Here is a 24,423-nt window from a genome sequence, read left to right as displayed (position 1 = left end):
AATTACAATTAAAAAACCAATAATAGAATTTTTTTCATTTAAATTAATAATTAATTACTAAAATGAGGATACAATAATAAATCAATTTCATAATTTATTATAGTATTTGTAATTACATCTAAATTACAAATAACTTTTGCAATTATTTCCAGGTCTACTGATTTTTCTCTGTGAACTGCTCTCGGGGCTAGTTTCCTCTAGTTGCTGCTCCCCATCAATGTAACGATCCACAACCATACTTGAAATGTTGCTAGAACAAGTAAAGTTCCCAGATGAGTCATGATGGGATCTTGAAGAACTACTAGCAGGTTGCTCACATCTTTGGGAATTTTGGAGAGCGGACACTGCAGAATGTGTTGGCTTGTCCCTCTTTTCGAAATTCTAAGTCTGGCGATTGATGCATACACAGAAAGTGCAACAACAAAAAAAATATGTGCAAAACGTAACTAATAAATATGTCCGAAATCCGAACACATGAGAGACTGCGTTCCCGATTACTATGCACATACAATTCAGAGATCGGTGCATGATTCGGAAGAATGAGATACCTGTATTTCTGAAAGTATTGCATCACCAAATGAAAAGGCAATGGTTCCAAGAGCATTGAAGTAAGTCAAAGAGTACGAATACCTGCTCTAGTACTAATACCAGTACCAGCAGCATGGCATTCAGTAAACAAACAACTCTCCCAAAATAGACTAGCAGCGGCAAGATAGTCAGTCTCTCCCCCCCGCTTCATTCATAAGGCTTTGAAGGACTTCAACGCATAACTACCCTGCAAACTGTAGTTAACTGATGTTCTATCAATCTTCTTACCTAAAAGATGTTACAAATCAAAAACTCGGTATCTTATCAATATGAAATGAATCAGTCAGGTGCTAAGACATTGATCGATCACGAGCTTACCATTGTAAATTGTAACACCAATGGTTGTACCGGCAAATCCAATGGTACTAAAAGTGCATAATGCATTAACCCATCTGAGTGAGTGAATATCAGGAAGTTGAGAGAGCAATAGTTCAAAGACTCCAAAGAAAATAATAAAATGTTGTAGGCTCAATTTTCCATCTGAGTGATAATGCTTGTAACCTGCCTATAAAAAAAGGGAAGAAATGAGATTTTGGAGATTAAAAATGATAATAATGAAAAGGCAGAAAACATGTAATATATTTGTCTTATTATTCCATGAAATTTGATTTGATGCATAAATAACCATAAGGCTACTCCCAGCTGCAATCTGGATAACTATGTTATTTACTAGAGAAGCAATTTGCTGGAACAAGCCTTGGTGTTACAAGCCTTGGATTGATGCATAAATAACCTTAATGCACTGCTACCCCTTTTAGAATGACGAAACCAATCATCATAAAAACTACGGCAAACTCCGATAGCAAAAAAAAAACTAAAAGTGAATAAAAAATGGTAGTCTTAAAACCATTATATAAGAGTTAAATCAACAATCTCTAATTGTATTAGAAGCATGAATAACCTGTAATTTACATCAACAAGCTATATCCAACCGAAGATAGAAACGCCCAAGACTTGGAGAAGAGTGACAAAGAGACGTCTTGTGGCCCTCCATGAAGGATCACAATTAATGGATCACATAAATCCTTATTCATGGCTTTGGATGATACAAATATAGCTTCAAAAGGTTTATCAGCACCTGAAATTAAAATAGATACATAATAATGATTCGGTTGACTTGACTGATCCCAAAATTTGATTAAGATTTACACATAGACATCAATATATACATCTTTTGGATTTGTTTTAGACCTTTTATTGGATCGTTGGAAGCATCTGTGACTGAGATCTTCAGTATACTGCACTGGAGAGTGGACAACAAAGTTGTAACCTGCAACCAAAATCCAGTGAGTCACATCTAAACATGTACTAATATACTTTTGAAACAACGGTTTTCATTAATATCTCAAAAGAAATAGATTAAAAAACCTTGTCAGAGCATTTGAATATGGGACTGGATATCTTTGACCAATTCCATGTAGTATTTCTCTTTGCCTTCTCAATGACCATTCCGTACATAATTTAAGGAACATTGATCGGATTGTTGGAAACTGCAAAACAATCGACAAGCAATCGAGATAAAACTTACTTCACCACTTTAGAATACCAAAGTAGAGATAAATTGAGAATTTGTTCTTACGGTCAAGAATATTATTCCCATTCAGTGTAAGAAGATTCCACGAGAAATTTGACTCTGCTGGGCTGATACGTAATACTTCCCCACTATAATATGATCATAAATAATACATAAGCCATTAATGAGTAGAGAAAATAAATATTACTACTGTTATATAGTTACCTCAACAAATTCACAGAATGTAGAACTTCACAATTGTGCCATATGGATGATATGATCATTGTGCAGTTGTTAGAAATCCAAGGATTATTATGGATAGGTGTACAATAAAGCCCTGTGAAAAAACCATCCTCAGCACACATTACAATAGGAATCTTCAGAATTGATTGAAAAAACCAGAGTTATTAACTTACAAAAACAACACCCTATGACTTCTGCAAAGATTAAACATTGTACGTAAAAGTGAGTTCTCCAATGATTATCATGTCACCAAACCAGTCCCTCAAATTCAAATATACATAACATTTACAAAATCCATCATTTTCTATCACCACTTTGTCCTTCCATAACGATGTATGTGTGAAGGCTTAGATCATTGAGAGACTTATTTGAAGAAAACTCTTTAGAAGACTAATGTGATGACACCACAATTTTTGGAGGAAAAATTTAGGAGTTACACTGAAGTCTAAATAAAAAAAATTGCAAGCAAACCAAATCAAATCAAATCAAGCAGGTAACAGATCTTACGATGTCATAAATTTTGGCGGATTTGTACAGTTTCGCATCAGTTGTTGGCCTATGAAGTGAATTTGTAGCATTGTGCACTCCAGAATCCACAGCAACACCACGCATATACTAATATTTCGCAAGAACTGACTCAATTTCATAAGACACTATTTGATTAACTTTGACAATTAACTTCCTCTGTGTGTACAAATCATAGGAACTTCCTATGTACAAATCAATAACTAGATCATTCAAGAGAACAATAAAGAAAAATCTTGGTATTTTCATTAGACCAGCTCTAGAGAACAATACAAACCTCTCCATCAATGATCGTGAGATTAATTTTGAATTGTCAAAAAATTCTTGAGTTTCTCTCACTTGCAATCTTCAATATTATCTCAATTTCTACATTAAAAAATTACATATTCTATCAGTCAAAGATCAAAGAACAGAAATCAAATCGATCAATATAACAAACGAAAACGGATTGAGAGATTTCACACCTACACATCATCGACAATATTTCTTCACTTGCTATCATGGAGATTTCCTCGCGAGACACGGTTGAAACAGGAACCCTAAAAATCAAGTCCAAATTAGTGATAGTTAGACACTATCAATTCTTTGGAATAAGTAAAAAATTGAGAGTGATGATATAGATCGGAGAAAATACAATGATTAGGGAAGCTCGAATTGATGTATTGCGAATCAGAGAACGAGAGCGAGTGAGATTAAGCGCTTATGAGAAAAAGTGATTCACATAGAAATGATTGTGGTGAGAGAACGAGAATCAAATTTCGATGTTATGCGAAAGCTACAACGATCCTTTAGGTTATGAAACGGCGGTGCGATGAGGCGCAAGAGAAAACCGGTGGCTTCGATCAAAACCTGAGAAGAGAGAAAAATAATTTAAAATGATTTTGTTTTTATAAATCATTTTATTTTTATTTTACAAAATGACTTTTGTTTTTAATTTTTTATTCGATTTTTTTTTCGTGTAAACGAAACAACAGAGCAAATCACTAATTTGTTTGAGTTATTTATTTATTCATTTTGTGTTATGTCATATTAAATTTTAAAAATAGTGAAGTTGTTAAATTTAGCTATGAAATTATTTTTTGAAGTAGAATTACATGTAATCAGCCGAAAATTAGCTTGAGTTAACAGCCCTAGCAATTATTTGGTAGCTAATTTGTTATTTTCTTGTAGTGGATATAATTCAAGCACAAATTATCTTATCAACTAAGTCATGTTGTTTTTTATTACTTTGGTTGTCATATCATAAATTTATTATTAAATCAAGTCTCATATTTTATATTAACATTTTAGTTTTTATATTGTTTTTATTCAATTATTTTTAAGAAATATTTTGCAACATGATAGTTTTCATAAATAGTTTTTTGTCATATAGATGACTTTTGAAACATTTTAAGAAGGAATTTTCAAAAAAAAAAATGAAAAACATAAACTAAAATCACAAATATTTAAATATATTAAAAACTTTATAAAAATGAATTTTATAAAAAAGATATTAAAATATAAATTAAACCAATTAAATATTTAAATGTGTTTGAATATTATTAAAAAAATTAGACATTTGAATGTGTTAATAAATATACAATATAAAAACAAAAATGTCAATAAATTTAGGAAATGAAATATTTAAATTACTTAATCTTTATATTAAAAACAAGGCTTAAATGCATTTTTGGTCTTCTAGTTTGATGTTTTTTAACTTTTAATTCACCGCTTTAAAAACTAACTTTTTGATCCCTCGACCTTACATTACTTGGGATTTGGTTGGTCCCCTCCCCTCCAATTTTGGTTACGTGTTATTGATGTGATGATGAGGACAAATTTTTAGATCCCTCAACTTTACATCACTTAAGATTTGGTTGGTCCCCTCCAATTTTACTTACGTGTCATTGATGATAATTAAAAAAATTATGTTTTTAATGACGTGGAATTGATGAGAGGGATAATTTATTATTTAAAAATTTTACATTATTAATTACTTGAGATTTGATGACGTGGCAAAAGTATGGACGATAGATGTTGTTTCGATGTTCACCAAAACTTGCATTGGATGCTGAGTAGAAGGCCCTACTCCAGAAGCATTTACAAACAACAGAGTGAAATTAGGTGACAAACCATACTCTGGTCATAAAACATTTACTTCTGAGTACGCAGTGGTTATATGGATATACAAGTGTTCTCTGAAATAACATTACGTTGGGGTTGACTTTTTTTAGTGGCCAATGCCTTTAGCATTTCCATCATATTGCTCGTAGCTCATTTGAGATCATCAATATCTCCCTTCATCTTCTCTTGGCCTTGCTCAATATTCTCTATCTCCCTTCTTATATTGGCTTTTGTTCCATACGAGTGTCAGGGAATCAGCTTGAAGGTTCACCGGTTCATTTTTTCTAAGGACGATGCAAAAGTGAAATTAGTTTTGTTTGGAAATGTCTGCATGCAGATGAATGTAGATGGATGAATCTACAAAAAAGATATTTTTATTTTTAAGGGAATCTTAAGACATTGTCAATTGTTTGTAAGCATCTTAAAAGCATGAGAACATAATAAAAGACGAAGCCATAATTGGTGTGAAGATTCAAATTTCAAACTACTCATTCATACATCGGAGGAAACAGATACAAATGCTTGAAAAGATAAGTACAAAATTAATCAAGCTACATCTTTTTCCCTTAACTTCTTAAGCACCTCTAAGTCATCCCTGAACCTTTTCATCATATCTTTACAAGACAAAACAAAATAAAAGACTGTTGGAGAGGTGTTGTCATGGGTCCTTTCATCAAAGGCATCTCTTAGCCTCCTTGGCATATCCTGGACCAAGCCATTTGCAAATTCCACCAATTTGGAAAATTTCCTATAATACTTTGCATATGCCTAATGTAGATCTTGGAAAGTGACCTCATCACCGTTTAGGATTTCATTCAAGCGCCGGATCTCATTCTCCCACCATAGTGAACTAATTGCTAGACGACAATACCCTCAAGAAAATCTATTATAAGTGAGATTTTTATGCCAACCCATCGAGATAATACATCAAGTAGGTTAACATTATGCAAGCATCAGTCCTAATAGCCATTTGTTTAAGGTTCTACACAAGGTCCCTAAAGTCACGAGCCTTATTTTAAAATATTGCCACCATAGAAAACTACTTGTTAGACAACAATACCCCTGGGAGGATCTACTCTAGGCAGAGTCTTCACGCCAACCCAACGAGACAATACTTCAATTAGGTCAACACTATGCAACCACCATCTTAAACTTAGGTTTTTATCAGACTCGGGTATAGATCTTTTCCTCATAATATGCCATCAATCAGAATATTCCCACCATGACATACGAGAAACCATATAGTAGATGAATAATATAAGCAATAACAGATTAAAAGATAAAGAAGAAAGCAAGTAAATAAAAGCCAACATTTAACACAAAAATAACTAAACTAGGATGGACTCGCTTATGAGGGTTTACAATCCAACAGAGTCGCCAGCTGTCGCGGCCTAAAAAATACCTGAGTGTAACAAACGCTCGAAATACAATAGAGTTTTCACCGAAGTTTATTTATTCCAAAAAGGAAAGGAAAAATGTCGATAAAACTCTTAAAGAACTAAAATATGGTCGTCCCAACCAAATTTGGGTTCATGAGTCGATTATGCGAGGGGATTGTATTAGCACCCCTCACATCCGTTGTACTCAACGTAAACCATTTAGTTAACCTTGTGAATATGAATGTTAGCTTAAGAATAGTTGTTTTCTTCTAATTCTTATGTGTTATGTAAATAAAGAAAGAGGGACTAATAATAGATTTTTTTATTAGGGTATCTAACAAGACCTTGAATCTCGCTTCTATGTATCCCTTGGTGCGATGAGGAACTCAAGACTACGTAGTTCCGGGTAGCAATTTTTCTTGATTGGTCGATTTGAGCGAAATATATTTAGTCGCATTTAAATGAAAAACATTGCTTGCTACCCAAAACATGGAGAAGTGAACATATGCATTTCATCAAAATGGACAACATAATCTAGATTCTCACAAATTTTATGTTCATGTCGCATTCGAGCGGAAAATGTTATTTTCTACTCGGGCATAGTAGGAACGATGCGTTGTTTGCATCGTCTTGGAATGGACGAAGTACCTTTCATTTATATAAATTTCTTTACATCGCGATAAGGTGGTAAAAGATGATTTAATGAGTTGAATTGTTTTTAGATGGAAGATGAGTGTTCAAATAACAAGCTAAGTACGGCTAGCATTCAAAATATTCGGGGAAAAGAGAGGATAATACGTCGAAACTAATCCTTTTTCATCCAAATCGATTATGATATTTGTGAGGCGAATTAAGTCCTAAATCCATATCAGAAGACAAGCATTCAAACGGTAAGCTAAATACAACTATCATTCAAATACTCTAAGAAAAGAGAGGATAATATGTGCAAACTATTCCTTTTTCATCCAATAAAGACTATACTAATTTCGATTAATTAAAGTGTTTTGAACAGAAAACAAGTATTCGAACGGTAAGCTAAGTACGACTATCATTCAAATATTCGAGGAAAAGAGAGGATAATATGTCCAAGCCAATCATTTTTCAACTGATTTAATTATGAAATATTTTGAAACATTTTTGAAAAAATGACTTAATGTTAATTAAGTGTTTGATTCGTATTTGTTTCAGATTGAATGGAAAACTTTTTGAATTGACAATGAAAGATTGTGAAATTGAATTAGAGTTAGTGAAATGTTTTGATAATCGTTTGAAGTTGATCAAGCATTTTTCTTTTAAAAGGTTAATTTTAATGGTCATTATTTAATTAATTCATTAACTAATTTAATTAATTTAAATTGAATAAAGTTAGTCTGACTAACAAAACAGGTGTGTGTGATAATAATAATAATAATAATAATAAAGGTGGGCTTAACCCAAAGGGCAAGATAAAAAAAATTATTAAAAAAAGTAAAAGGGATGTAGAAGGAGATTGGGGCGCTTCAAGGCCCATACACTACTACAAATAACACTTTTACAATAAAACTTTTACTTTGAACAATATAAAATCGAGAGTATAGATCCTGTGAGCACCATGTTTTATTTAACAAAAAATTAATCTTTTCCCTCAATTTTTTATCAAAGCCGACATAAATAGTTACCCAGGTTTTGAGCTTCGATTCTCAGCTCCTGCAATTTTATATTTTATTTAGAACCAAAAAGGCGCCTTTATTTTTTATAGATTTTATGTCGGATGTTGTCCCTCGGTTTTTAAAGAAACCGAGATAAAAACTCTAATTTTTTATTCCTTTTGGAACCAAAAAGATGCCTTTATATTTTATAGATTTTATGTCGGATATGTTCCCTCGGTTTTTAGCGAAACCAAGATAAAAACTCTCTAAATTTTTATTCAGGCAGAGTTAATGTTAAGTCTACCTCATTGACTTTTTGAGCCCTAACGAAAGAACATCATTCTTCTCCCGCCAACGAACAAATACCATTCTTCTCCAAGGAGGAAAGAAGCTCGGGCATCATTCTTCTTCCATCACATTTCTGGTATGTACAAGTTCTCCTTTATATTGTTTTGTCTAGTTTTTGTTATTGTTGTTGTTGTTTCTGTCGTCGTTGTTGTTATTATTTTGAGTTTGTCTTGTTGTTTACTATTTTGTTGGCTATATATATATATATATATATATATATATATATATAGGTATGTCTTGTTGTTTATTGTTTATGTGATTATGGATTGTAGTCTGATGAAATCTAATAAATTATGTAAAGAGTATGAGAATAAAGTGATACAATTTTTTGATTTCGCTGAATAACTTTCAGAGAATAATGGAATATTTTTATGTCCTTGTAAAAAATGCTTTAATACGAAAAACATTTAAAGGAAGATATACTCAACCATTTAGGTTGTGATGGAATTATTCAAAATTACACAAAATGGTATGGCATGGTAAAATGACAAAAAAGAGACCATTGTCACATACACTTGAGGATGAAGTTGAATAACTTATGAATGATACTCTAGATGACATAATTCATGATATTGGAGTATATGCTTTCAAGAAAACTAATGTAGTATAGACTTTGCAAAGAGACATGTAAGATTCGTTATATCCGGGATGTCAAAGTTTTATAAGAATGTCAATTGTGTTAAGACTATTTAATCTTAAGGCAATAAGTAGTTGGACGGATAAAAGTTTCACCGAATTGCTTGAAGTGTCGAAAGAAATACTTCTCGAAGGTAACACGTTGTCGAACCGTAGTTATCAAGCCAAGAAGATATCGTGTCTAATGGGTTTGGACTAGGGGTGGCAAAACAGGCGGTGGCCCGCCGGCCCGACCCACGCACCCGCCAAAAATGACGGGTTGAGTTGGGATTTAGGCCCGCCGCCCTCCAAAGTCCACCCCGCCAAAGCCCGCCGCCCGCCTAAGCTCACCCCGTCAAAGTCCTCCGCGCCCACTAAAGTCCTCCTCACCTATTTGTTAAGTTCGTCTCGCCTTAAGCCCACCTTTTTTAGTTAATTCTAAAAATTCAAATTCTTGATACATTTATTTGTAAATATATACAGTATTTTTTTAGGTAAAATTTGTTTAAAAGATGTTTATTAAAAAAAATTCTAAAAAATAAGTGAAAAATTTAATTGAAAGGTAAAAAAGACTATCAATCTATTAAAAAATAAAGAAAAAATAGACAGGCCAACCCGCCACCTTGGCGGGACAAACATAATTTTTATGCCCATTTACTTTGCGAGATTGTCCGCCCCGCTCGCTTTTTGACGGGCTTAAGGCGGCGCGGGGCGGGCAGCCCGTTTTGCCACCCCTAATTTGGACTATGTCAAAATACATGTATATCATAATGATTGCATCTTATATAGGAAATATTTTGAAAACTTGAATGAGTGTCTGAGGTGTGGGGAGTCAAGCTACAAGCAGAAGGACAATGGTTTGATGACGATGATGGTGTAATCATCCAGGGTGTTCTTTCCAAGATGATGTGGTACATACCGATAATTCCAAGTTTCAAGAGATTGTTTTCTAATATTAATGATGCCAAAAATACTAGATGGCATGCATATGAAAGAGTGGGTGATGGAAAAATTCGCCATGTAGCTGGTTCATTGCAATGGAAAAAAATTGATTCCTTGTTTCCAAATTTTTCCCTTGAACCGAGGATCCTTGGGCTTGGACTTGCCATCGACGGAATGGACCCTTTTGGTAATTTGAGTACTAACTGTATGTCATGGCATGTTCTTCTCGTAATTTGCAACCTATCTTGTGCATGAAGCGCAAGTATATGATGCTATTAGTGATGATTTCGGGTCCAAGATAATCAGTGAATGACATAGATGTTTATTTAACATCATTGATTGAAGATTTAAGACCTTTATGGGAGGAAGGTGTTGATGTTGATGATGCGTATACATGTGATAATTTAAGTTGTGCGCCATGTTGTTTTTCACAATCAATGACTTTTCTGCATATGATAATTTTCTGGGTACAACGTCAAGGGACATAAAACGTGTCCTCTATGTGAATTTGATACATCTCACCACCACTTACAAAAAGGAAAAAAGACAGTTGATCTTGGGCATCAGAAATTTCTAAGACCTAATCATCCATATCATAGATTGCAGAAGGCTTTTAATAGAGAACATAAGTTAGGTATGACTCTAAAACCCTTAACAGGGAAGGAAGTTTATAAAAGACAACAACACATTAATGTTGTCTTTGGAAAGAAATAAAAAAAAAACCAGCAGAGAAAGATATTTAGTAAATGTGGTCGGTGTTAGAGATGTTTTTCCTCCATCATTCTTTGACATTACTTGTTCATCTAGTAAGGGAGATTAAAATTTATGGTCTAATCTATTTACGGTGGATGTATCCAGTAGAGAGATACATGAAGATTTTTAAAGGGTATACAAAGAATCATCACCACCCGGAAGCTTCGATCGTTGGAAGGTACACACTACAAATAAATATGGCATGTTATGGCAGTTATGGCAGTTAAATTATCAAAAATGGCATGTTATGGCAGTTTCAATGGCCACAATTTACGGAAAAAGCAACACAGTAACATCTCAAAATCATCATAGTTTCTCATGTTTACCTCACACAACAACAACTCAATTCATTATACATTCTATGCATCAATTGGAAGCAATTACCACATCAAATCATCATCAACTTCATCATGTTTATTTCATTATCATGACTACCCCGAAACGTCAATAATCCTACAACTATCTAAACCTTAAATCAATTATAATAACAACGATAAAACTCTTTTTACCTTAATTCGTGGTTGGATTTGATTTCTCTTCGTGTTCTACCGAAATATTTCGGGTTTCTCTTCTTTTTCCTCTGTGCCCTAGCCTATTCTCTTTTCTTCCAATTTTTATTATCATACAAAAAGAATCCCTCTTTTCTCTTTTTACCCTCATTTAACCTCTTGAATTGACTATCTCGCCCTAATCATCTCTAACACCAACCCACCTTTATTTTGTAAATAAAATAATAATAATCCTAATTTTAAATAATATTATTAAATCTAATTAATCCATCTTATTATTTAAATTATAATAATTATAATTCTAAATAATTAGACTAGTTATCTAAAACATAATTAATCCCCATAGTCCTTTTATGACACCCTACCCCACAACGTAACCCATACATCACATCTCAAAGCATCAATATTTCACCAAAACATCATATATTCGCAAACATTTTACAAATACTCATCATAAAGCAATTAAATAATAATATAATTATTTTGGGGTGTTACAGTTTGCATTTGGTGTAAACAATGAATATTTGTGGTACAATGTTTCAGATTGAGAAATGAAAAAAATATTCAATATTCTTCTATCTTGAACAAAACATTTTTTCTACCCTTACAATCTATTTCACATAATGGTGTTGATGTTGTTGTTGTATTTTAGGAACGACGCTCACTTAAAGAAGAGAGCTCAACCTTTGAAAAGTAATCAGCTGATAGATTGCAAGTGTAAAAAATTATTCTAGCTTCAACTTACACAATGAATGAATCTGCTCAACCTTTGAAAAGTTAAACAAAGAAGGGAGCTTAACCTTTAAAAAGAAAATTTTTCAGTGTTGGAACAAGTAACTTATCAGGTGATGGATATCAGCAAAGATATTATATTCTGTGTAAACAATGTAATTTCAAAGAATAAAATAATTCACCTCGATTTTTGTCATAAAATCGAGGGGTTTAAGATTCAGATTTTACAATAAAAACTATCGCTAAACATATTTTTCCCTAATACTAACTTATATGTAGCCTCTCCAAATAGAAAAAATATTTACCGTTAATCATTTCATGAGTTGCTACTTGGAAAACAAATATCTAGGATGGATTGCAAGTTTTTATTAGAACAGATAGCGGAGACTAAAATTGTGGACAAAAAACTTTATAAGAACCATTCTTTAAGGGAAATATTTAGAGACTAAAACCGTATTTTGAGTTATTTATAAGACCACACACATATTTTATCCTTAATAAAATTGAGAAAATCTCAATCCACTCCTCTTAGTCATCCAGCGAAATTCTAATTATGTCTCCTTCTTACGTAGATGTACCTCCGAAAGCACTAATATATTTTAAATCAATCAAATTATAGTAAATCACAGTATGCAATGGAGGTTTTTCAATTATTTGATGTTACATTTTTGTTAAAAAAATTGGAGTTTAGGAGTGAAATGTAGTTGATTTGAAAATATAACAAAATATTTCGTAGATACATTTACGGAGAGATTACAAAACCCCCTGTAATATAGGTAAAATTCGCTTTTCACGCTTATGGGATATAATTCAAACAAAAAAATATTACAGATTTTTAACCAATTACATGATTCCATCTCATTTAACACATTTAATTATTTATTAAATTTACAAAGGAGGTAACATTACCCAACTTTTTGAGTTGGGTAGATAAGAATTCACCCTAAAGATTTTGTTAGATAGGTGAAAGTGGTATTAACCCTATATAATAATACCTTTACCTATTTATTTTAATGGATTATTGCCTCGTATTACCATACCTACATTTTGCTGATTTATACCATACCTACATTTTGCTGATTTATATCCATACCTATTGTGAATAATTTTTGTATAATTTTTGCAAAGATAGAGTTCAATTGTCACCTCTAATCCCTATATTAGGTTGTTCCTTGTTTTAAAATTTCTATGGTTTGTTGAGAATCTTCGTAATATATATTATTCTTCACTTTTGTAGTAAAAAATAAAATGTTAAAGTAGAGTTGTGTGGAATAAAACTTAATGTTGATTCACTAGAGGACATGTATAAAGGAGTTGTAAAGAGTAAACCTTAATGCTGATTCATCAGATGACATGTATAAAGGAGGAGTAATAATGAATAAAACTTAATGTTAAAAGCAAGTCCATGTATAGCAATCTTCATAATACTCAATCTATATAATTAACAATGAATATAAAATTTAAAAACAAAAATCGAATTTCAAAAGGCATCAATTGTAATTGTAAATAAAGTTAACTCAATTCCTATAAACCTCTATTTTTCTAAAATCTAATTCCAAACAGTATCAATGGTAAATAAAGTAATTAACTCAAATCCTAAAACCTCTCTATTGTTCCTTTTTCCTCAAGCCTTCTCTAGTTTCCTACCGTTTGGGCTATGCAGCATTAACAAGAACCTGAATTAAACAAAAATATTTAAACAAAATGTTTATCAGTACCTCAATACAAGGTAATAATGAAGAACTGATACAATATAGATCAACATTGTAATCTCTCATACCGTATTCTGTCCAAAGGGACTCCTCGTGGCAAATTCATCAAAGGTTAGGCATTCTCCACCTGCACTTTCGATACGTGCTCGTGCCGTCTCTGTGAACCCTAATGCTGTAACTTTAATTGCCGCCGGAACATCATATACTCCGAAATCATCAGTAACAAAACCTACAACAGCACCGATTTTGCCCTCCTACACAAAGATAAAAATTCCAGAAGAGAATGAGATCATGTAGAAGAGTTAACCAAATTAAAAACAAGATAATTTCTTGTATATACTCAGAATACAGAGAATGAATGACAGTGTAGAAGAGTTAACCAAATCAAAAACAAGATAATTTCTTGTATATACTCAGAATACAGAGAATGAATGACAGCAACGAACCTTCCCCTTCAAGGTATCAATCAACATTTCCAAAGAAATTGAACGTTGGATGTCTTTGCTCATGATCAATCGCTTGAGGACAACAGCATTGAATTCGCTACCAGTCTTTCTGACTAGAAAGCGATATGACTGTGTAATGCATAAAAATCAGTATCCTTATTCATATAAGTATTAATATAAGCAAAATAACGATAATTATTAAAAACAATTATATACGGACAATGAAACCGACCTTGATTAAGAGTTTGAGGTAGATATCATCGGAATTAGGTGCGGTTTGTTTGGTCTTTTCGCTCTCGTCACCAACTCTAAGATCAATCTCCTGTGTATCAAATTCAAATGAAAATTCAGTAAAATCAAAACAAAAAACGTAGAGGAAAAGAAAAGAGCGTCTCAAAGAATAGATATTGAGAGTGGAAGAAGCACCATTGCAGCCTAGGGTTCTAGAGGATCGATATACTATTTCGGCTGCGATTATTAGTATTTAAAGGTGTAACAGGAATATCAACATAGTCTAGGGTTTTGCATGTAACGAATTGGGCTTTCGAATAATCTCTAGGGTTTTGCATGTATTGATATTTTACTCGTATTAAAAATTTTTTAAAGGTTTTTTCTAAACCTTTGACCCTACTCTTAAATAATGTATTTTCATGTTTTCAATAAAAAATATTATTGAAATTTTTTCTTTTCCATCTGATCTGAGTAGTTTCAGTAAGCTAATGTTATTTTGCCCCATCTTTACAAATTCTTTTACACCATATCTCATACCATATCCTGAATTATTTGTTAGTTTTTTATTTCTATTTTTATATAATCCATTGTTTTTATATTCTATAAAAAATTGGATATATTATTCTTTTCAAATTTTAGTTGAATTTTCACAAGATATCGACTTGCAGAGTTTTTTTAGTATTATTTTTGTATAGTTTGATTGAAAGGAATACAAGTTTATCATAATATTTTTTAAAATTAAAAATTTTATTGTTGTTATTGATATTTTTTGTTGTTGAAGAAATTCAATAAATATGATTTGTCTATTTGTAAAACTTTTTTTTATAAACGAAGGTATATTTATATTAAATATGAGTATTAGGGGCACCCAAATCCATATACAAAGGGAACAATCATTATAAATATTTAAAACTACAATCATCTTAAAAACTATTTAAGATACTCCAATGGAGCCTTGCACCATTATAAATATTTAAAACTACAATCACCTTAAAAACTATTTAAGATACTCCAATGGAGCCTTGCACCATTCATAATAAGAGCATCTATGACCCATGTTACTCAAATTAAGTCATAGCCAAGAAATAAATTTGATGTTATATCCAATGTCATCTGCATAACCTAGGTACTCTCTAAATAAAATAATATTTCTTTTATTTCAAATGCACCACTATAAAATCATCCATATATGAACCCTTTACAATTCTTTTTCACGTTTCCCTTTAGAACATCAACAGTCTTCACGAAAAATTCAGTAGAATTATCTCTGTCCACTTCTTCAATGCCTAACCAAGACCAAATAATTTTCCAGACATGATTTATAATTGGACAATGTATCATCAAATGATCAATGCACTTACTCTCATTAAAATAGAAAACACACACTAAGTCATGTGGATCATTTAGAATTCCTCTTTTCTGGAGTTGTACACAAGTTGGGAGTCAGTCCTTAATCATTCTCCAACAGAAAATTGTGACTTTGGATGATAGCTTCGATTTCCACAATGCTTTCCACATTTTTGTGTGTACAGTTTGCCTTTAGATATGTTTTGCATGATGTCAAAACTATAAGAACTTAGCATTTCTATATATTGGACGGTATCCTTGAGTGGTTGTGGCACCTCTTGCATTAGAGGTCTTAGGAAGCATTCAAAACAAGTTTAAAATGGATCCAAACCATAAAAAAATTCATTTTCTGCACAAAACACACTTGTTCAGGTCGATACATAACCTTACGTGTTGGCACATAAACCTTTCATGTTGGCACATGCTGTAGCTTTACAATTTCAGGCCGGCACATACGACTTTTAGTTTGGTGCATGTACTGATGTTTTAAAGCATGTAGCTTTTGTTTGCTATGTGCCGACACATGAGCCTTTTCAGCTGGCATGTAACACTCTTCTAAACCCCAGCGGCAATTAAAATAAAAATCAGAGTAAACATAAAGCAAGGGTGCCACAATTAATAAAAATAATGAAAACCATAAGTCGTTCGTCATGCTTTATTAGGAACGATTCACAAAATTATCAAAATACATCATCGACACAACGGAATTTCATTCAACGGTATCGTAAGACATCACCAAAACATAAACCAAACGATACATAATCCAAAACAATAAAATAGAGTATCATAAGTAACTCTTAAGTCTATCGTTCCCCAGTGTTACAAATCAGAGCATGACTCGCCACGGAATACGGACTAGCCTATGAGCTATCCTCACCAAAACAAGATGCCGCTACTCCTTAATCTGAAAATATCAACATGTAAGGGTGAGTCTCATTCGAAATTAATAAGTATTATATATACAGTCATAAGTAATAAAACATCATAGCATTATCATTCACCCAATCTCAACATGTATTCAGATTTTATAACAACGGATCACACACCAAAATCAAACACATCACCAAGTATAATACACAACCATTTGATCATACTATATTATCATGCACATGAACGACTGACACTATGCATGTGGTACCATACATGGGCTAAACCCACATCCAAATGATCTTTTATCATCTAGATACAGTCCAACCGGCACAAATTCCATACAATGGGAATTATGCCCACCATTTGATCCACAACATCACCGGGATCCATCACCAAAATGCATATGAATGAATGTACACATATGTCATACTTATAACATCACTGATCCGATGTTTCGCATCGTCTCATTACAACTCACCGCCTCATCACCAATAAGCATGCACATGTATTAACAATCATTCAGTCATATCACATATAATCATGTCAAAACAACACCCAAATCAAAATGAAATCCAAGTGGCTACACCACCTCAACAACACATTGTTACATTCGCACATATATGTACACAATGCATTAGTCCATTCATTAAATTAAATCAACATTTAAAATAAAATATGGCCACTGCCCATTTCATCAATTCATCACATAAAGATTTAAATTAGTTTCACAACGCTTAAAACGGCGCTCAAAACGGATGTACGGTTTGCAAGTTATGCCCCTCAGAAAATTTGTCAAAAATTGGATGTTATGCGTCGACGCAAACCCCCTTCAGGTCGACGCATTGGATTTCCTGTCCCCCTCGGGTATGCGCACGCTGACCCTATAGGTCGACGCATGTTATCACTCAGGTCGACGCAAACTGATACTTAGGTCGACGCATTCTTCGGAGATGCAGAATTTTTCTACGATTTTAACATATTTCTTCTCCTAATTTCATCCAAATCACACCAAAACAGTCCCATACCAAAAACATCATCAGATAACATATTATAATACAAATATAACACGTTTTAGAAGTCATTTAACACCAAACCATTCATCAAATTCATCAATTGCATCAATTCAACATTAACAACCTAAATCCCCAAAAACCCCAAAAACCAAAACATGCAATCGAACCAAACAACAACCCTAATCACTTCACTACCCCTGATTATATAATAATCACTAACCCGAAGAGTCTCCCCTTACCTCTTGAGTCGAAACTTCGAAGGTCCTCTTCTTCCTCTTCTTCTCCTTTTTACGTATCTTCTCTGTTTCTCAGACTTGCTCTTTTGCTTCTAACTTCCTTCTTTTCCAATTTCCCTTATTTTATGAAAAATAGAAAATGTCTCAATAAGGCTTACATAGTTAACACCTCCCTTTTGCTAACCACTACACTATGCCCAATTGTTTATTTCTACCATATTTCTCAATAATTTACCAAAATGCCAATTAATCCAATTAAATAATTTAAAATCTAATTAAATAAAATAATGGAAAATATGGGGTGTTACATGGCACATAGAAAGCTATGTTCAGTTATATGTGTTGATGCATATAGAAATTTAAGGTCGACGCATACTGCTATTTGGGTCAAAATTTTCATATTTTTTCAATTTCAAAGTTTTCCCTTTTTGCCACCAAAGTTCCACAACTATAAATACATCATACATGCTTCATTCCAACTTGATGAAATTATAAATACTTACTGCATTTGCTCTTCATCTTCAACCTCCAATCTAAACACACTAAGAAATCACACATAATCATCTTTTGTTGGGGTGCCATCTAGATGAGGTTTGATAACGTCTGATTAGATTCTTGTGTAGCTGAGAATATTGGGTTGAGATTTGCAGGGGTTTTCATCTGGAAAAACTACGAGTTTGTCCTCCAATATCTTTGGTGGATTTGGGGGTTTTCATGCAAGAGAGTCCAAGAAGGAATTGCAGCCTGGTGAAAGCTTTGGAGATAAATCACGCAAATGAGTAGCACGAGAACGACAGATTAAATTGGAAGTCTCGTATTGCAAAAGGTACAATTGATCGTGTGTGAAAGCTTTGGAGATAAAGAATGCAAAGGAGTAGATATAGTCGAATAATTAATTGGTATCTGTTGTGTCTTGGTCTTGTTGAAGATCAAAAGAAAAGAAGAGGTTGAATAAAAAAACAAACAGTTAGGGTTTGTAAGGGTTGCTCTTGGAACACTTCTCTTGTAGTTACTTTTTGCAAAGTAAGAAATCACTTCTCAATTTCATTTGAAATTAAGGGCAAACATACCCCCCACGCGAGGACTACGTGGGGAACTGCCTTACCGAATCCTTGTGTCTCTCTATCTCTTTCTCTCTTACTTTCATTTAATTTCTATATGCAATTTGTTGAATGTATTGTTTGATAGATCAATTTGTATATATATTTTCCTTGATTATTAAAGTTGAAAATTGCTTTATTGATTATCTTACAATCACTTTGATTGTAAGTGCTTTTTCATATTAACCAAGCTTAAAGGAAAAATCTGAAAAATTGATCGCACACCAAGTGTTCAATAAAATGCTAGTTTTTTTATCAATCATTTCATTGGAAATAGGCAATCACTGTGATTTGTGGTAAATAGTTAATTGAGATAGACTTGTGTTGATTTTTCTTATTATTGTCTTACTTCCATAGGGCTTAAGCATATCCGAGTTCCAATAACTAGGTTTGTTTAGACTACTATTTTGATATAGATTTTAAACTTTCCGCTTAAATCGTTTTCAAATAAATTATATTTGTCTTAAATGTTAAAAGAATGTTTTGGCTTGGGGATCTATTCACCCCCTCTAAATAAGGTGTCGTAGTCTAACATTTTTTTCCACACAAGTTCCCGTTGTATTTCCAGCTTGAGCAAGTTAACAGGTTTTGATAGAGAACGCCTTATTAGGTTATGAGGGCCATTTTATCACATCACTAGCATCTTGATATGGGTACGAGTTTGTTATTGTAAGCTTCAATTCTAAAAGATATGTTGTATTCAGATAGTCCATCTCACATTCTTTAATGTTGAGGTTCCAATGCCAATATCAATTCCCCCAAACACTACAATCCTTCACCAACACACATCCCGTTGGTTGATAATCTGTATAATTCTGGAAATTTGATTTCTAAAGAGGTGTTTCCAAATCATTTTCCTTTCCAAAATGGAATAGAACTCCCGTCACCAAGCTTCCAATTCACCAAATACATGAATCCAACACCATTATCTTCTATATGCAGAAGGTTTCTCCTTGTTATCACAATGTCCCACTACCACAAGGATTGTTTTGAATAGACTCTTGTTTGCTCCTCATTCCACAGATTTGTTATTATGTCTCCATATCTATGTTTGATCATGCCCATCGGATGTTGAGTAAATCAAATGTAAGTATTGTGTTTTATCGTATCCACAGGGACTGGAGAGATATCAAAACCGTTCAACAGTTATTACACGTTTAAGCAAAAGTTTTGCAAGATGTTTGATTTGTATGTACGAGACGTAAAAACATATTAACTAAGAAAGAAAGTTTTCAAGGAGATAGGTGTAACTCGGTGAACTGACTTTTATTTTTTATAAGCAACAATGTTGCGGTGAGCATGAGTCGCCACCGACTTTTATTTTGTCCAATGTTAGGAAAGGTAAAAAGTACAGAAAAAGACCTTTTGAAAAAGAAAACGGGCTCGGGGGGTAAGTTATGAAAAGGGAAGGTGTAAGCACCCTTTTCATCCGTAGTTTTCTACGGGCTCTTAATTTGCTTAGCTCATGTTTGTTTGTTTTGATTTGAAAAAGGACTTAAGGACTTTAGCGTAAATGCATAGCCTTAGTTTTTCGAAAGAGTATTGAAAAGATGTTTTTTAATTGAGCTAGGCATATTAAGAGCACTACCCTAAATAGTTGGTCTTTTTCTATACCTTTTAAAATTCCTAGGATTTTCCATACTATATAGAAGTAGGAAATCCTTGTTTATATTGGACGTGCGGGTCATCGAAGGGTCATCGAGGTCGTTTGAAGGCAACAGGTAGAGGTACCTTTAGCAATATTTAAAGGGACAATCATCTTTTCGTAGGCAACAGTTCAAGGGACAAGATCATGTATTCGTAGGAAACATTGGGGTCATCGAGGGACCATGATCTTTGATGATTTTTAATCGAGGGACATTTGCTATAGGGTACCTCTATATTCGAGGGACACGACCGTTTTTATTCGTAAGGCAACCAAGAGGGGCGTACCCTAGAAGTGAGTGAGTGCGAGTGTGTTAGATTCGAGTATTTTATCTTGAATTAGGGTTAGCTATGTTCAGTTATTAGTCTTGCCATACAATCCTATTAACATACATCTAACAGTTATAGCAGTTAAATATGTACAGGAAGTAAATGCGAAAAATAAAAGAGTCCTAAGCTATTACATGGCTTCGGGGATGGGGATTACATATTTACCGAATGGGGATAAAAATTATAACAACCCAACATAGGAATTAAGGCGATAACAAGATTAATACAAATAAATTATAAATGTCTGCAGAATAATCCAATGCTCAAGATGGTACCTCGCAAGACAAGAAAATGTTAATCCCAAAGTATGGAATAACGTATGAGAATGACAAAGTATGAACACATATAGATCAAGAATCTATCATATAAGAAAATTAGGTGCTGTTAAAAACCCTTAATTACCCTTCTTATTTCTTAATCACCCACGTGGCAGGTTTACCATTTAGCATTTCATCTAATTGTTTTAAAACTAATAATTTCAATTATTTCCAAATAATAATAAATTGTAATTATTTAAAAACTTAATTAATATAAAATTGGTCTGCTCCTCTTTCAACGCATTCCTCATTCAACCTAAGATTTAAAACAGTTTGTCTTCCATCCAAAAAAACTGTCTCTCACCCATGACCACCATGATCTTCACTGCTTATCAGTTCCCAGATTCATCCCATCCATGTTCTAACATACATATTTTAAGATATTACAACTTCCAATACTTAGACGCTATAAATACACCCAAGAAATCTTTCGTCTCAAGTATTGTTGGTTCCGGCTACGCGATGGAGTTGGCTTTGACGGCGAGAAGGTTCTCTGATTTGTAGGTAAAACAGTTGGGCCTGTTTTCGAGTTTTTCATTTTGCAACATATGAAGGCGTTAAGGAACTTGCTTGGGGTTTGTTTCTTTTTCTTACTCTCGGTTTTTAATTCACGTGTGTTAGATAATTCAATATTTTCTTTGCATGTTTCAATTTTCAAGTGGTTTGATGAATTTTCTGTACAAATTATTTGAATCAATTCTTAACTTTACTTTATATCAATGGATGAAAACATATTTCTGGTTGTAACTTCTGTGTTGATATGTTGATGATTTGATTTGATCATTTTCCCTTTCTGAATCACATCTTGTCGATTAATTATAGCTAAGATCAGTAAGGTGATTCAATAGATATGTAATGTTTATGTGTGTATTTGTATATGTATTCCAAGTGTTTGACAATATGTTCGACCCATGAGAATTTCTAGGAGTTGGGTGTGTTTGATAACCGATGGCTTCATTGAGTTTGGATAGCCATATCGTTTTAATAATAGTTGTTGACTTTTTTGGTTGAAATGATGAAAGAGTTGTTGGAACGATGGGAAAAGACGCAAAGGCGAGAGGGAAGGGTAAGGGAAAGCAGGCTGCAAGTGGAAGTGATGAGAATGCTTCTAAGGGAAAAGGAGAATGTGGGAAAGCTGCAGATGGGCTTGGTACTTGTACCTATGTCAAAGGTAGAAAAGTTTCCCTATTTTCAAGCACCATTGTGACCATATATGATCAGTTTCTTTCTTTGTAATTGACTTGAAATGATATTTATTTTTGGATTTTTCCTTAACACATCAAGGCATGTCTTATGTGAGAAACAAGGTAAGATTAATGAAGCCTACAAGAAGTTGCAGGATGGTTGGCTTAGCAACGGAGATAAGGTTCCTCCGAAAGAATTTGCAAAGGTATATACACAACCCTTACGGTAGGAAAAAATGTATGTCAGTTTGTTGGATGGAATGATAAATAAGAATCAAATTTAATCTTGTGATAGAAATATTTTTGTCTATTCAATTGTTTATGATTGATAATAATTTATCGACCTCACGGGTAGCCCAAGAATATTCTTGAATCAATACAATTATTAGGATCTAGATGTTACAATTGTAGATTATAGCACATGAGTTAATTTTAGAGTTGTTCCCAGAAACACCTTATGGATTAGTAGTTTGCACATCATCCATTTCAGTATTTTAGTAATTGAAACCGATTGAGCTCTTCGCCCGTGTGCCTTGGTGTCAGAAAAATTTGGTAGGTCTACAAACATGGAAAGGTGTGTTTGAGTTTATCGTACATGTTGCATTATAATGGTTTTGAATATGTAAGTAGTACTGTGGTGAAAACCTGCTGCTCTAGGCTAATGAAGTCACAAACTATGGGTGATGCCGCTAGCTTTGAATTCATGAGAAGTAGAAGCGAGTTTGAGATCAACCATGAACATCCTATTATCAAGAACTCTAAATGTATGAATCTATTTTTCTCATATGTCCTAAGTCTAATGTTATAATTAACTGCAAACTAAAATAATAGTGATGTAATTAAATCGATAAATTTCAGGCTGCTTGTAAATCTTTTCCTGATGATCAAGAGGCCCCCAAAGCTATTAATCTTTTGTATGATTCAACTTTGGTTTGGAGTGGATTAAGGGTAATCTCTTTGTTAATATCAGATTTAAGTTCCATTGTAAAATGGATCATATTAAGCACTGACTCAGACAGATATGACATTCACACCGTTAATAATCTTTAAAAAATGACTAAATGTAATTATTCTTATAAACTACATTGTCAGCGTACATTGAATCATGGTTATGTTAAGATAAGTTGCACCTCACATGTGATGCTAAATATTCTATCAGAGAAAAAAGTGGTGCAAAATTGGAAAATATGCTATTAGTTTTTAGCAGTTTTTCAAATCAATAGGCGCCTAATAAATATTGTATATAATGACACTCAATATGGTTTGTTGGTGTGCAGCCTGATAATCCAGCACAACTTGGAGGGAAGATATACGAGATGATGGATAAATGGTCATCTTGAACTTAGTTTGAGTCAAGTAAATGGTCATGTTGAACTTAGTTTGGTCTATAAACAGTAGAAGCTGAAGTGGTCGAGCCAACTGAAGCTGGCATTCAAGATTTCACTTCTTTCTCTTTCTTCAAAGTTATATATTTGAACAACAATATTGTTTGTATTTTATAGATATGTTTAGTAACTTTCAATGTAATGCCAATCTCGTGTAATTCACAAGGTATTGGCTGGCTTGACATTAGTTAAGCTTATTCATTGTCGCTATTATTTTAAATCTATGCAGTTCTTTTATTTTAATGAAAGGTATAATTTATAATTTGATGACTGAGTTTGGTCGCATTATGTGGGAAGATAATTATTGCCATGAAATGGAGCAATTCTCTTGATCCATCCATGCCACAAGACTGTCAAGACAGAAAAAACTCTTGAATTGTTATTTCAGCAGGGGCCTTTTTATAGCCAGCAATGATATAATAATATTTAACCAAATATAGTCATACATATTTTTTTTTTACAATTGTCTTAATGTATATTCAAATATTATTTATTATGTCAGTCAATTGTTTTGCTATAAAATCTGTATTTCAATTGCATGTTTGGTTAATTTTCCTATTAAAGTATTTTTTTTTAGTCATATCTTGAAAATCTTGGTTGTAAGAAACAATTTGTTAATTAGACACTAGCCAATATAGTTGACAACGCATGTGAATTGAATCTTTAGTATATGTTTGGATTATCATCACGCTTGACAAAATCACGTCAAAAGCTCTCATTAATTATTATT

At 33.0% G+C, this 24,423-nt stretch overlaps 2 protein-coding genes and 1 long non-coding RNA gene across 11 annotated transcripts; 1 reads left to right on the top strand and 2 right to left on the bottom strand.

The window, feature by feature from the left end:
- Nucleotides 1-69: 69 nt before the first annotated feature.
- LOC131607290 (uncharacterized) lies at nucleotides 70-2,907 on the bottom strand. 2 transcript variants are annotated; one of them, XR_009285245.1, is made up of 6 exons: nucleotides 2,327-2,826; nucleotides 2,168-2,250; nucleotides 1,957-2,078; nucleotides 1,780-1,858; nucleotides 907-1,666; nucleotides 70-816 (listed from the first exon to the last, which is right to left on the bottom strand). It is a non-coding gene; the product is annotated as an uncharacterized LOC131607290 (long non-coding RNA). The 2 variants fall into 2 exon arrangements; XR_009285246.1 differs by lacking the exons at nucleotides 2,168-2,250; nucleotides 2,327-2,826 and adding an exon at nucleotides 2,852-2,907.
- A 10,745-nt stretch (nucleotides 2,908-13,652) lies between these two features.
- On the bottom strand, nucleotides 13,653-14,156 carry LOC131605392 (large ribosomal subunit protein eL18-like; the record flags this gene model as incomplete). The annotated part of the gene is made up of 2 exons (XM_058877751.1): nucleotides 13,653-13,844; nucleotides 14,037-14,156. Coding segments are annotated over 2 exons (312 nt in total), but the record flags the coding sequence as incomplete, so codon positions are not given.
- A 7,186-nt stretch (nucleotides 14,157-21,342) lies between these two features.
- LOC131602435 (uncharacterized) lies at nucleotides 21,343-23,913 on the top strand. 8 transcript variants are annotated; one of them, XR_009284089.1, is made up of 6 exons: nucleotides 21,347-21,699; nucleotides 22,147-22,295; nucleotides 22,409-22,514; nucleotides 22,966-23,072; nucleotides 23,167-23,256; nucleotides 23,586-23,913. XR_009284089.1 is itself a non-coding variant. In XM_058874550.1 (5 exons), exons 2-5 carry the CDS (start codon nucleotides 22,249-22,251, stop codon nucleotides 23,646-23,648), a joined length of 306 nt encoding a protein of 101 aa, XP_058730533.1. In that variant the 5' UTR covers nucleotides 21,346-21,628; nucleotides 22,147-22,248; the 3' UTR covers nucleotides 23,649-23,913. The 8 variants fall into 8 exon arrangements, 7 of the variants coding, with proteins under 7 accessions (XP_058730529.1, XP_058730530.1, XP_058730528.1 ...); XM_058874550.1 differs by lacking the exon at nucleotides 22,966-23,072 and having other exon boundaries at nucleotides 21,346-21,628; XM_058874548.1 differs by lacking the exon at nucleotides 22,966-23,072.
- Nucleotides 23,914-24,423: the final 510 nt, after the last annotated feature.

This window comes from Vicia villosa, linkage group LG5 (assembly GCF_029867415.1).
Source record: "Vicia villosa cultivar HV-30 ecotype Madison, WI linkage group LG5, Vvil1.0, whole genome shotgun sequence".
Classification (NCBI taxonomy): domain Eukaryota; kingdom Viridiplantae; phylum Streptophyta; class Magnoliopsida; order Fabales; family Fabaceae; genus Vicia; species Vicia villosa.
The sequence above is the reverse complement of the archived record's forward strand: the minus strand, read 5'-3'. Positions and strand labels throughout refer to the sequence as shown.